We start from the raw sequence: 14086 nt of genomic DNA, 5'->3' as shown, positions 1-14086 counted from the left end.
CCCAATGATGCCATTTGAAGTATTTTCATTCAATTTTTTAAAAACAGATTTTTGTCAAGAGGCTCCTGACAAACCAAACGGGAATTCAGGATGAAATGATAGGAGAAAGATACTCCTCTTCCCTTGTTAGGAACCATGGATAGTATTTTTACCTCATATCTAAGCTTTTTTTATTTTTATTTTTTGAATTATAAAACTAAAGATATAATTTTCAGGGGAAATAAACGTCTTCCACGAGTGTGTGCCTCAGCTACCAGGCAGCGTCTGGGAAGGTGGGCGGAGCCTGGAGAGCGGCGCGTGCGTTTGGTCATTCAATAGGCTTAGACATTGTCAATCAAGTTTGCCCAGCAAATGAGGTGAGAGCTAAAAGGCACACTGGGAACTAAATTGACTGCAGGTGGGTCCGCAAGGGGTGGGAGCTCGCGATCTAAACCGTGAAGAGATCTTGGGGTCTTACACTGCGCCATTAGACTGCGGCACTCCTCTGTCCGCCGCAGCTGCTGTAAGAGTCCTTGCCACCGCCGCTCTTGCCCAGGCCTCTACTGCGGCTTCCACCTCTGCGGGATCACAGCAGCCCAGCCCAACCCCGTCCTGCGCTACTGCTGCCTTCGCCGCTGCCACCTCCTCAGCCTCGGCCTCCGCCACCACCCAAGCATCCGTGAGTCATTTTCTGCCCATCTCTGGTAGCGCGGTCTCAGCGGTAGTCACCACATTAAGAGGTTTGCAGGGTTGCAAAATGGCAGAAGCGGATCTTAACACGGTTTCGGAACCTGCCGCGCAAAAGGTTGCTGAAGAGAAGATGGCTAGCTCCTCTAGTGATTCTGGGGAGGAATCTGACTGCAGTAGCTCTAGCAACAGCACTAGTTGCAGCAGCAGCAGCCGCAGCAGCCGCAGCAGCAGCGGCCGCAGCCGCTTATATAGAAAGAGGAGGGTATCTGGGCCTTCCAGAAAAGCACGACGGGCTCCTTTGGGTAAAAGTTTCGTGGATAGGCTGCCTCGGGCCGTTAGAAATCGTGTGCAGGCGCTCAGAAATATTCAAGATGAATGTGACAAGGTAGACATCCTGTTCTTAAAGGCAATTCACGATCTCGAAAGAAAATATGCCGAACTCAATAAGCCTCTATACGATCGGCGATTTCAAATAATCAATGCAGAATATGAACCTACAGAAGAAGAATATGAGTGGAATTCAGAGGATGAGGTGTTCAGCAGTGATGAGGAGGTGCAGGAAGACAGCCCTAGTGAAATGCCTGCTTTAGAGGGTGAGGAAGAAGATAACGAGCCTAAAGGAAAACCTGAGGTAAAGGCTGAAGAAAATGAGGTTCCAAAAGAAATTCCTGAGACAAAGGCTGAAGAAAAAGCAGAGTCTAAAGATTTTCTGGGGACAAAGCCTGAAGTGAAAGAAGACCCTAAAGTAGACCCTCAGGTAAAGGCAGAAGATAAAGAACAGACTAGAGCAACGGAAGCTAAGGCAAAGGCTGCCATAATAGAGGCTCCTAAAAGAATTCCTGAGGCCAGGCCTAAAGAAAGAGTGAATCTTAAAAGAGCTCGTAAGGGAAAGCCTAAAAAAGATCCTAAAGGCATTCCTGACTATTGGCTGACTGTTTTAAAGAATGTTGACAAGCTCGGGCCCATGATTCAGAAGTATGATGCACCCATTCTGAAGTTCTTGTCAGATATTAGCCTAAAGTTCTCAAAACCTGGCCAGCCTATAAGTTACACATTTGAATTTTATTTTCTACCCAATCCATACTTCAGAAATGAGGTGCTGACCAAGACATATATAATAAAGTCAAAACCAGATCACAAGGATCCCTTCTTCTCTTGGGGATGGGAAATCCAAGATTGCAAGGGCTGTAAAATAGATTGGAGAAGAGGAAAGGATGTTACTGTGACAACCACCCAGAGTCGAACAACTGCTACTGGAGAAATTGAAAGTCAGCCAAGAGTGGTTCCTAATGCATCATTCTTCAATTTCTTTAGCCCTCCTGAGATTCCTAAGATTGGAAAGCTAGAGCCACGAGAAGATGCTATCCTTGATGAGGACTTTGAAATTGGTCAAACTTTACATGATAATGTCATCCTGAAATCGATCTATTACTATACAGGAGAAGTCAAATGTACCTATGAAGATAGTACAAATTATGGAAACAGGAAATATCGAAAATAAAAAAAGAAGCTGCTTGAAAGAATTTTCAAGAATCTCAAAACTTCAATCAGAAGTGAAGCAGGTTTATATAGCCTTAGGCGAGATGGGAGGGGGGCGCTGCTCTATAGCCTCAACACTAGCATTCCTTATAGTCTTGTGTTTTCATATTTTCTTGGTAGTCTGAAAATGGTCTTACAGTGTCTAAGTATCAGTTTATCTAGCCTGTTCTAGTGTAATATTCTTCAAAATATATAAATGTTGCAGTTATCTAAAGCATGCTCATTTTGTGCTATAAAGTTCTGATTTTTGTGAAGTCTTTTTGTCATGTTCCTATTAGAATGTAGCTGTGAAAACTGTCAGAATTGTCAATTGAGACAAATATTTGCTTGAAAAAAACAGTTCCTGAAGTACCAACGCAAGTGTTTTTTTATTTCCAGCCTGGAAGACTAAAAGTTTAAATCTGCTTGCACTAGCTGTGCCTTCATTACTTTGCTATAGAAATATGGTACTTACAGTGACTAGAACAGCTTAACAGTGAAATTTGCTTAAAAAAGATTAGCATACATTTAAGAATGTCCATCGAGACCATATATGATATGACTGTGAGCTTATTTATGTGACATAGTGGTCTATAAATTAATAATTAAGTTATTGTTTACCACTGAAGTGTTAGTGACATGGTATTTTTTAGAAGTTTCCTCATATTATACTGTGTAATTGTAAACTGAGGTTACTAACCACATTTTCTTTGTAATATGTTCTACTTTATCTTTCCCTAAGATGATCACTTTATATCAATTGATATTTTTTCATGTTCTATTGCATCCTAAAATGTCAAATAAAGTGTATCATGCTATAAAAATCTAACATTTTTTCCTAATTATAAAAAATGTAGGTCTTCTCAAAAAAGTGGAAAATACTGAGAAAAGGGGAAATTTAAGAAATATATAACTATTACTCACATTCTGATTTGTTTCCCAGATCTTAGCTCTTCTTTGGAAGATACACATTCAAGTGATTGGAGAGAAATGGGACAGAGGAGGAAGGCTAAGGGGGAGGAGGAGAAAGAGAGGGTAGAGGGGGAGGGAAAAGGAGAAGGAAGAGGGAGAGGAGGATGGAAGGAGAAGAGGGTGGTTGGAAGGGAAGGGAGAGTGGATAAAGAAGGGAAAGGGCTTGAGGGGAAAGGGAAGAGGGTGGGGAATGAAAAGGATGGGAGGTAGTGGGGATAGGGCAGAAGGGGAAAAAGGGAAGGAGTGCCTCACTGAGAAAATACATCTATATAAGCTGTTGCTTTCACTTCCAAGAGTAGGATGGGCAAATGACCTAGGATGAACAAGTGACCCAGGCCCACCTTCCGCCTGACTTGGGAGAAGGTCACACTCTTAGATGTGGCATTTTTTTAAAATAGATGTCTCAGGCTTTCACCTCTTCAATACCATGCAACTGGTTATCACCTCTTCAATACCATGCAACTGGTTACAGGGTAATGAGATCCTGCGATTTTGGGGTTGAAATTAGTGTGAAGAGGAGGTCCCTTAAAACTCAGCTTACCAGAGAGCTTTGCACAGGGCACAAAGGCACAAGCACAACAAATGGTAAAGTAGTATCTTCTTTCACATTTGCCATTTCCCTGTCCACATATATCTTCCATCAAAACCTTAAGGAAAGAGCTGAAGCAGGAAGAAGACAGGATTTGGGGGTTTCTGGCTCTTTAGGCATAAAATTACCTAATAGTCTTTCCAAATCCCATCATACATAGTTTAATATCTTGCTTTTATCCCTGTTTAACAATAGCCCAGACCGTGTCTACAATGTAAAAATATTACAATATATGACACTATATTTAACCAATCTGGGGTGTTTGGATATTTAGGTTTTATTTCTGAGATATTTGCATCCATCAAGAAAGGGTATGGGAATAGATTTACTAATATAGCAGGGCCAAAACGAAGGCTATAATAAATATGGTGTACCTGGTTCACTGTTGGGGAGGTTCCCAAATCAGATATATACTGTGCTTGTCAGACATCACAGATATAGCAGAGCCCTTAAAACTCCTACATGGAATGCAAAATCCTTATCGCATTTTAGAACACTTACTTGAGTATTTAGCCCCTACCCGTTCTGTATTTTCCAATATTAAAGGAACGTATCTCAGAATATTTGCAACAAAGAAGCAGAAATGCAGAAAATAAGTCATTCAGAAGCACGCTACAGGAAGATATCGTGTTTGTAGATTGGTGTATTTTCTCCCAGTCTGTCTCTTGATTAGGTTTTATCACAACTTCTTGGCTCAAATCAAAAGGTTAATTCAAGCTGGGTGGGTGTAAGAAAGCGCGGTGGAAAAACAGCTTATTGGTATATTTACCGTTACCGCTTAGGGGGCTGGTGGGAGGGTAGAGGAAAGGGAGGGGCGGGGTAATTGCCAAAGCTTTTTACATTAGTAAAGCTAGAATCACAGAAATGGAAACTGTCTGTGCTAGGTGCTTCTACCACCTTGGCTAGTGAAGGTGGCTACAGCCGGGAAACCGCTGGGCTTGCACGTTTGTTGGGCTGCAGGTTTGTCCGTCACACTTGCCCAACCAATGAACAATGCTGGAAGGAGGAGCCTCCTGGGAATGAAACCCGTGAGGGGAGAGCAAAAGCTTGGGGAGAGCTTTTACTCAGTCTTCTGTGACTTCTTTCTGGCGCGCTGTTTTCCCTTTGCTGTCATTTAAGGCTGAGGCAAGCTGCCCTCTTCCTTGTTCCCAACCCGACCGAGGAGGACCCCCACCACCACGTCCCCCCCTTTCCCACATCCTCCTTTGTGAGTTCTTTCCCGTCCTGGATTAGGCAATGGTAGTCCATGGTAGTCACTTTAAAAGTTTGCTCTTTTCCTTTAACCTTGCTGACTGATGACGAAGAATGTGACTAAGCAGCAGCAGGGATTGCTGAAGAGATCATGGAAGAAACTCTGGATCGAAGTGAACAAAGTGAAAATACAGATAGTCAAATGAAGCAAATTACCCATTATGTCGCAGTCTAGCGATACTGGTGCCCCTGCCCCCCCCCCAAAAAAAAACACTTAAGGGACCATATGACAAGATAGAAGCCAAATGTGAAAAGGAATTGCAGGCTTTTGAAAAAAAGTATAAACTCTTACTTGATGAGGTAGGTGTTTGTGCCAACTAGTGCATGTATTAGGACAACCTGCAGTATAATAACTTTAATACACGTAGGGATTACTTCAAATGTTTTGTGAGTTTTGTAGAGTATATTTTTTAAATAAAAAAATGAAATATTTAAATATTAAAACAGCATTTAGAAGTATACTTTTCTTCAAGAGATACAGAACACAACAAATTCTCTAAACCATCTTTTCTCATTGCTATGCAGTTTAGTCCTTATAATTTTTTTCTGTATTATAGATTTTAGAGAGTGGGAAAATTATTAGAATTCTTCACTGAAGCTAATATTTACCTGGGGGGGGGGGAATATACTTGGAAAGCCAATCAATTCAAGTATGTGTTTTGCCTCCAGCTCAGAAGTAAAAGAGTTTAAGTCAACTTAGCCCAGGTGTGCCTTTATTATTGTGCTATAAAAATGTGGTTTACTATGATATGGTACCTAACAAAATTTTATCACTTGAATAAAGTAGCATAGAGTTAAGAATTTTCAAAAACACATTAATATCAAGTCTCCGAGATCACTTCTTAAATTTTTGTGTGACACAGGATTTATAAAGAAAAACATAATGAAGCTGTTTTTCCCTGGTAGTGCTGAGAAAAGTTAGTGTTTGCGAGCGTTTTTCTCAGCTGTACTCATGAGTTATGTAAACTAAAGTGATTAATTATATTTTGTTTGAACTGTGCTTCACTGAAAGTTGTAACTTTATTACTGTTGTATTACATCCTCTGATTATAAAGTATGTTCATTATAAAAAATTTGGAAAATATACTGAAAAGCATAAAAATTATTTTAAACCGTTCTGCCTTCAAAGATAACGACAATTTGCACGAAAATATCTATATCTTTATTAATATTGTTGCATCCACACGACTCCTGAAACACAATGCAACCGGCACCAGTGACAGTCACAACAAAATTTACTGCAGCAGAGACAAGGCCAACCCATCAGGACTGACACTCTTAACCAGAGTGCGGTCCAACAGCCAGGGTACAGTTTTTATAGCTGACCACATTGTCTTATCATCACCTGGGGACAGAACAAAGAAATAGTTCCCAGATGGGGGTGGAAACAGTTCAGACATACCCTTGCCCCAATCCAATCAAACACTAAACCAGTTGATTTCCCTTAAACTTTTGTTCCCTTGATTGATAGGACAAGGCTGTTATCTCTTAATCTACAATGTTAAAACAAAGCTGTCATTTCTTAAAGCTACAGGTTAGCCCTACACTACAATTTAACCCTTACAATATAACTACAATTTTATCACTTTCACTTTTCATTTAATATATTTTGGAGCCCTGTGCATGCAAAGTTTATTCCTTTTAACATATATTAAATGGATATGCCATAACTTATTGTATCTGCTGCTTTTCATGGGCATTTAGGTTAGGAGCATTTTTTTCTAATTGGTTAGTAATTATGAACACTATTTGAATTAAGGAAAAATGTTGCATATGTTAAAACATTTTCGCTTTTGATTTTGTTCATTTTTTTTTCTTTTTCCCTGCAGAAGAGTTTTAATGTTAATACAGTCACATTTATCCTTTTTCCCCCTATTATAGATTTTGGGTATTTGGCTTAGATCTTTCCACACCAAGATCATTTTTTTTTTACTTGATCATGTTTTCTTACAGAATTATTTAATTTCATTTAAAGCTTTAATCCTTCTGGAATAATTTGATGTAAAGATTGAGATACCTGTACCATTTTTTTTCTCAACACAACTCACTGGTTGTTTCAACACCATTTATTGAATATTAAATATCCAATGTAAATAATTGACACCTTTATTATATAATCCATTACCTCATGTGTTTGGGTCTATTCGTGGACTGTTCCGTTCAAAATGGTTATTCTTGTGCTAGTATAAATCTTTTAAAAAAAAATCTCTGATGTACATTTTAAGATTTTTTATTAGACATTTTTAAAGATTTTTTGGGGGGAAATTTTCACCTATTTATTTTTCCAGATGAGCTGCAGTATTGCTTTTTTCACACTTCCTCCCCGAAGCCTATGGATATTTTGATTTGGGGTTTGTTTGAATTTGTAGATAGATTTAGAGAGAATCGGGAATTTCATATTATTCAGTCTTTTTATCCAAGGACAAGATGTGTCTTTCCATTTAATCAAGTCTTTCTTATATCCTTCAGTAGAATGTTAAAGTTTACCTGTTAAAATAGGTTTTTCAAAAATTTTCAGGACCTGTTCCTTAATTTCTTCTTCCTTAGTCTGCCTTTTCCTTATGTTGTTTTGCTTCTTATTTTTAAATCATCTATGCTTAGGGGTTGTCTCATTTTTTTTTTCAGTTTTGAATGGGGGCAACTGTTTGCTGAAGTGTGATGTGTGAAGAGGTGGAAAGAAATGAACTCAAGCATCTCAGAAGTTTCAATTCAGGTTTGTATAATATCATTCTCTCTCTAAATTGCTAATATCTCTTGCCTGAGGCCATTTCTATCAATTTATGGTGTTCTCTCCATTGCCAGCTTTGGAATGAACAGCAGATCGGTATGATTCAGTGAAATGTCTTGAGTTAGAAGTGTTCTGTGGCGATCTAGTAGTTAATTTCTGCTCAACTGACTGACCAGCATCTTTAGTTACTTGTTGTTTGTCTTTCTCATATTGAAGCAATCTCCAGAAAATAAAGATGATATACTGGTATAATTTTCTTCTTTACTTCAGTTCCACTTTTGTTCTGTGTTATGGAGGTGATGAAATTTTGGGGTGATGGTGGGCTTCAGAGCTGATTGGCAAGAAAGAATTCTCGAAGATGCCTTTGGTGTAAAAAGATGATTTTATTAAAGCACAGGGACAGGACCCATGGGCAGAAAGAACTGCACTGGGGTTGTGAAGAGTGACTGATTATATACCTTCAGGCTGGGAAGAGGTTAGGGACAGCATAAGTCTCTAAGGAATTTTGGAAGCAAGGTTTCCAGGACCTTGAGGGGCTAGCTGTTGTTAGGAAAACGTCATTTATTACTACTTAGTAAAGCCTCAGTCATGAACCCTTCAGATGTGTAAACAGTAAAACTTCAGTCATGAGACCCTTCAGATGTATATCAGGGGTCATATGCTTGGAGTACAATTGCCAACATATACTTGGTGGTTAAAGATAAAGGAGGTTTGCAAAGGAATTTTTATGTGTTCGGGGAGACTCACAGGATCCTGGGTTGTTAGGATAATGTTAAGCCAAGATTCCCTTTTGCCCCTAGAAAAATGTCATCATCTAGGCAGCTGAGCTCCTAGAGGAAGGTCACTCTACCTGTTTCAAGGACTTGTCAATGGGCTGTAGTCAGTAAGGGAATTTAATTTTTCATTTTCCTTTGTTTCCCACATCACCATGGCAAGGAATTAAACCCCCTTAACATCTTGATAAGGGTGATATTAGGGCTCTAGGGAAAGGAGTGTATAGGCTTCTGGAAATTAGGGTATAGATGACATTGCCTTTTTCTTGCAGTTTACTAAATTATACATAAACTGAAAGAGATTCCTGTCCTGCATGACTGTGGTCTGTATCAGTCAGCCATTTGTTTTCTTTACTTACCTTTGTTTATGGGCAGTCAGGAGTGTCAGAGGAATATCATACATATCCTACCTGGGGGTGGGTGCTTTTAGCATGTACTTTGCCCTCAGCTTGCCCCATGCTTCCTCATCAGAGCTGTTTCCAAAAGGGGTTATTTTTTTGCTGCTTTCACTATCTGCCACAGGCCTAAATCAAATATTTAGGGCTTGAGACCTGTGAAACCTGCCTGAGACCTGTGAAAGCAAGCATTGATTCATAGTCTTGCATTTTTTTTTTTGGTTAAAATTTCATTGAAACTGAAAGATATTCTTTCCAGTGTGTGTCAGATGATTCTGATGCACATTCAGGATTGAGAACCACAAAGCAATATAGAGAAGAATCTCTGAGAGGGACGTATATAATGCTCTCTAAATGTATTGACCTCAGAAAACTTTTTCTGCAGCACAGCTATTAACAACTCTCCTAATTCAGTAGGAGTACCTGTTTGGTGAATTTGGCTTTGGCTAAATATGTAAATTAGCCCAGATTCATTTATTGGTAAAAGCCTCCCTTAACACTTAAAGAAAAAAAAAAAAACTTTTGCTAAAAAAAACCAAAAACTTTTTTTGAGACCTTTAAAGAACCCATAGAAACTTGCAAATACAGTATAGAAAGGTCCTGTATGCCCTACATCCAGCTGTCCCAAATGGTTAACACCTTACATGACTATAGTACTATACCCAAACCAGGATGTTAAGTTGGTACAATTTACAAACCTCATTCAGATTTTGACACATTTTACACGCATTCATGTGTGTATGTGTGTGTGTGCATGTGTATGTCCACATAGTTCTATGCAGTTTTACTACATGTACAGATTCATGGAACTACCACTGCAATTAAGATTCAGAAGTGTTCCATCATCACAAATTAATACTAATATACTAATGTTCTCCCTCTTGTCCCTAATGCTTGGCAACCATTAATTTGTTTTCTGTCTTGATATGAAAAAGTTATACAGATGGTTATATAAATGGAATTATACAGTATGTAACCTTTTGAGAGTGGCCTGTTTTCACTCAGCAAAATAACCTTAACGTCCATCCAAGTTGTACCTGTACTAATAGCGGTTCTTTTTATTGCTGGGTAGTATTCCAGTGTGTTAATCACTGATCTGTGACTATGCTATAGGAGAATAAAACTGGGTGAAAAGCAAACAGGATTTCCAGTGGCCAGGACCTCCCATAGGGACAGAAGAAGGAATTACAAGGTTTTTCTTTGTAAAATTTGAAAGTTTAATAGTATCAATAGAAAATGCTTATGTGATGCTTACTATGTACCAGGAATATACAAATTATTATTTATGTAATCTTGCTACAATCTTTTTTTTTAAGAGAGAGAGAGTGCACACATTATAGCAGGGGAGGGGGCAGAGGGAGGGGGAAAGAGAGAATCTTAAGCAGGCTCCATGCCCATCACAGGTTCCACTACCCTTGAGATCATGACCTGAAAGGAAATCAAGAGTCTGATGCTTAACGGATTGAGCCACTTAGGCAGCCCTCTTGCTACAATCTTGAATTGGTACAATTATTATTTCTTTCTAACAAATGGAGAAACTGAGGTACAGAGAGGTTAAGTAACCTGTCCAAGTTCACACAAATGGTAATTGACAAAGCCAGGTTTTAAACTTGGCTGTCTGGCTTGAGTCCATGTTTTTAACTGCTCTACTGTACCACTCTCTACCATGCTTTACCACCTAAAAAAGCACCTTCTTTGTCCATCCTCAAGACTACTCACAAAGGCTCAGGGAAGCAGCAGAGAAAAAATAATTATAACCTGCAGACAAAGTGGTTGTTCATCTATTGAGGAAAACTAAGAATTTCATCTTATCTAGCAGTGGTGCCCCCTGAATCAACTTGTAACTCATGTCTGAGTAACTTTGTCAAGGTTTATAGCTTAATTAGACCACTGGGTGGAGCTTAGCCCCTGGGTCATATCCATCATATTCAGGGGTAAGATGAGAAATGGCTTAGTAAATTTATATTTTGGTTAAGTTCAGGATTATCTATTACCATTAAAGATTTCTTTTACCTTTCCAACTTCTTATATATTTATCATTCCCTGTTTTCCTGTAGTCAGCAGCAATAAAGAGCCTTTTAAATCAGTCAATGTAAGAAGGGAAGAGAAACTGAAGAGATTTACTCCTAAGCATCCTTGAGCATAACCCAAAGGGACATTTATAGGATTTGAGCATTGTAGAGGATGAAAGCAGGGATTTGAAGTCTGTGATAGGCTTGGTTTGACTCCCACTTTTGTCACTTACTGGCTTTGTGACCTTATGCAAGTTGCTTAATCCCTCTAATCCTCATTTTTCATATCTACAAAATGTGGCTGTTATCTTACTATATCATAGAATTATTGTAAGGCTTAAATGAGATATTGTTTATCAAATACTTAGCATACTTACTGGTGTGCAGTAACCATTCAAATAATAATAATTGTGATTGCTATAATTAGAATAAATTAGTTTTAGTTGGAATTCCAATGAAATATAATGATATTAAAGATTTCACAATAGGTATTCACACATCCAGTTATGTCCATCTTTGAGGAAAAAAATCTTCTTTCATGGGTTTCATGTAATCATTACAGTTTTTTCTTGTCTTTTTCCTCCCTAAATCAGTTCCTGGTAAACACTTACCTGCCTGCATCATTACTATATCTTTAGTCTTTCAAGATCATTTTGAATTTTTATCCATTTCTTTATAAGAGCCAGTACTCTACCCAATCTGTTTTCTTACCAAAAGACTATGAAATAAACACTTTTCTTTAGTAATATTGAATACAACTGGATCACTTCTAGAACCCAGTTGCCCATTTCTATGTAAAATAGGGATTTGCAAACTATTTCCAGTGTGGAATGCTTTTTATACAACCTCTTCTAGTTTTAGCCAGAGTATTAATAGGGGTCACAGAAAACAGGTTAGTGATATTTTGACGTGGTTTCTAAAAATGTTCTTTTGGTCAGGAAGTTTATTCTTAAGAATTGCTTGTAAAAGTTTAAGAGAGCATGAGAGGTGAGAAGTGAAAGGCAACGAACAGCATATCAGATGACATCTACTTAAAACATTTGCACCACATCCCATAAAAAATGAAATTTGAGGAGAGTAAAAATATTTCATGTAATATTTCCCTTCAAATATCACCACTATTTACAACTTCGGGTAAAATATCATGATGTTAGATTTGCTGAATTTGTTATTAACTCATATTAGCCGGTCTTGCTTTAAGGAAAAAAAATCTCTTTAAATCCAATAAAAAAAGATTTCAGGAATAAGATGCATTACTTATAATTATTTAAGTATAATTCAAGTTTTAATAGAGTTCTTCACTTTTTGGATTGGAAAACAAAGAAAAGCACAAAGACCAGTAAGTCACTTAAATTTTTTGCTGTTATTTCTGGCTGGGTTCAGGGTGCAAGGAAAGCATTCCAAAAATATAATATACTTTTAAATATTGGAAGAATTGGATTTTCTTAGCCTAATTATCATGTCAGCGGGTTGCCAATTAATTGTTTGATATTCCTTTATGCAAAGTCTGCAGCTGTATTTAATTAAGGTGAAGAGTTAGAGAAAGAACATAGCTATTTTTTTAAAAATCTGTATAAATGATGAGGTTTAAGAAAATGAATTCAGTTTTGTAACTGAATCTATACTAAGCAGCACATGGTAATTTATCAGAAAATTTCTCTAGTTTAGGGAAATCCCTGGTTGATTTTCTAGACAATGGTTTTAGAAATAAGTCTTTTCAAATATGTTTAGGTTTGTTTAGCTTGTGTTATTAAATATTCTCACAAGCCTAATAGTAAAAAGAATAACTTGACAAGACCCAACAAAAAAAATGCTATATCTTAAATTACATGTTGGAAGAAGTATTATCCCAACAATTTGATTTTCATTTCATTTTCATGAGGAAGCAAGAGATCAGAAATGATACCTCAATTACCATAATAATTTTATGTGAAAAGAGTATATTTAGTTTTTTTATTTGATGCAGAAACACTGATTTGATATTAAATATGGCTTAAATCTCCGTATTGTTCTAATATTTTTAGTAAACAAAAAGTATTTGTGTATAGTAAAGAGCAGTTGAGTCAGAGTTTTGTTACTCAGGGTAGATTAATTTCCATCCACCAAAAATGCATCATGTGATATTTTTTAAAAATACCAGAATTTATTGATGTTTAAGATTTTTTTCTTGGCATGTCTTCTCTATCTATCAACCTGCTTTGTGGTAGTTATCTGGAGGGTACCTTGTACCTAAGGAAAGGTAGAAGAAAGAGTACTGGGTGGCGTTCCTTATCTAATTTTTGGATCTGTCTTGATAGTCTCAACTTAAAATCATATCATTTATAAAACAATATATAGGATGAATGACAAACTTAAGAAAACTTGTAAAAGAGTGAAAGAGGCAATTCCAAAAGATATTTTTATATGTATATTAGCCTTTTGGCTAATAAATATGAGAAATCTCACCTTCACTACGAATAAAAGAGATGAAAATTAAAATAATGATGAGATACTGATGTTTACCTGTTTTGTTGGAAAAATTAAAATTTAAACGTTGCTATCATTCTTTCATAATGTGAAGAAAATTCCATGTCAGATACTGCAATGGAAAGGTTTGTACATATTTCCTGGAGTATTATTTGGCAGTAGTTAATAAAAACCTTAAAAAATGTGCATATTCCTTGCTGCAGCTGGGTGGCTCAGTTGGTTAAGCTGCCAACTCTTGATTTTAGCTCAGGTCATGATCTCATGGTTTGGTTAGTGAGATCGAGCCCCACGTTGGGCTCTGCCCTGACAGCACTGAGCCTGCTTGGGATTCTGTCCTCATCTCTCTGTCCCTCCCCTACTCTCTCTCTCTCTCAAAAATAAATAAATGAGCATGAAAAATATTTTCAAAATGTGCATATTTCTGGGGTGCCTGTGTTGCTCAGTTGGTTGAACTTCTTTCTTTGACTCAGGTTATGATTTTGTGGTTCATGAATTCAAGCCCCTTTTCAGGCTTGGTGTGGACAACTCAGAGCCTAGAGCCTACTTCAGATTCTGTGTCTCCCTCTCTCTCTGCCTTTCCCTGATTCTCTCTCTCTCTCTCTCTCTTTCTCTCAAAAAAAATTTAAAAAAATAATTAAAAATGTGCATATTCCTGTTGTTTAACATAGTGTTGGAGTTCTAACATCGACAATCAGACAACAAAAGGAAATCAA

General features: G+C 37.6%; 1 protein-coding gene across 1 annotated transcript; it reads left to right on the top strand.

The window, feature by feature from the left end:
* Nucleotides 1-487: 487 nt before the first annotated feature.
* On the top strand, nucleotides 488-2418 carry NAP1L3 (nucleosome assembly protein 1 like 3). Its single transcript, XM_047075699.1, has one exon. The coding sequence runs from the start codon at nucleotides 737-739 to the stop codon at nucleotides 2168-2170; it is 1434 nt and encodes a 477-aa protein (XP_046931655.1). The 5' UTR covers nucleotides 488-736; the 3' UTR covers nucleotides 2171-2418.
* Nucleotides 2419-14086: the final 11668 nt, after the last annotated feature.

Source organism: Lynx rufus, unplaced genomic scaffold (assembly GCF_022079265.1).
Source record: "Lynx rufus isolate CCGP_SWC_20201006 ecotype Redwood Valley unplaced genomic scaffold, mLynRuf1.p SCAF_14, whole genome shotgun sequence".
NCBI classification, from domain to species: Eukaryota; Metazoa; Chordata; class Mammalia; order Carnivora; family Felidae; genus Lynx; species Lynx rufus.
The sequence above is the reverse complement of the archived record's forward strand: the minus strand, read 5'-3'. Positions and strand labels throughout refer to the sequence as shown.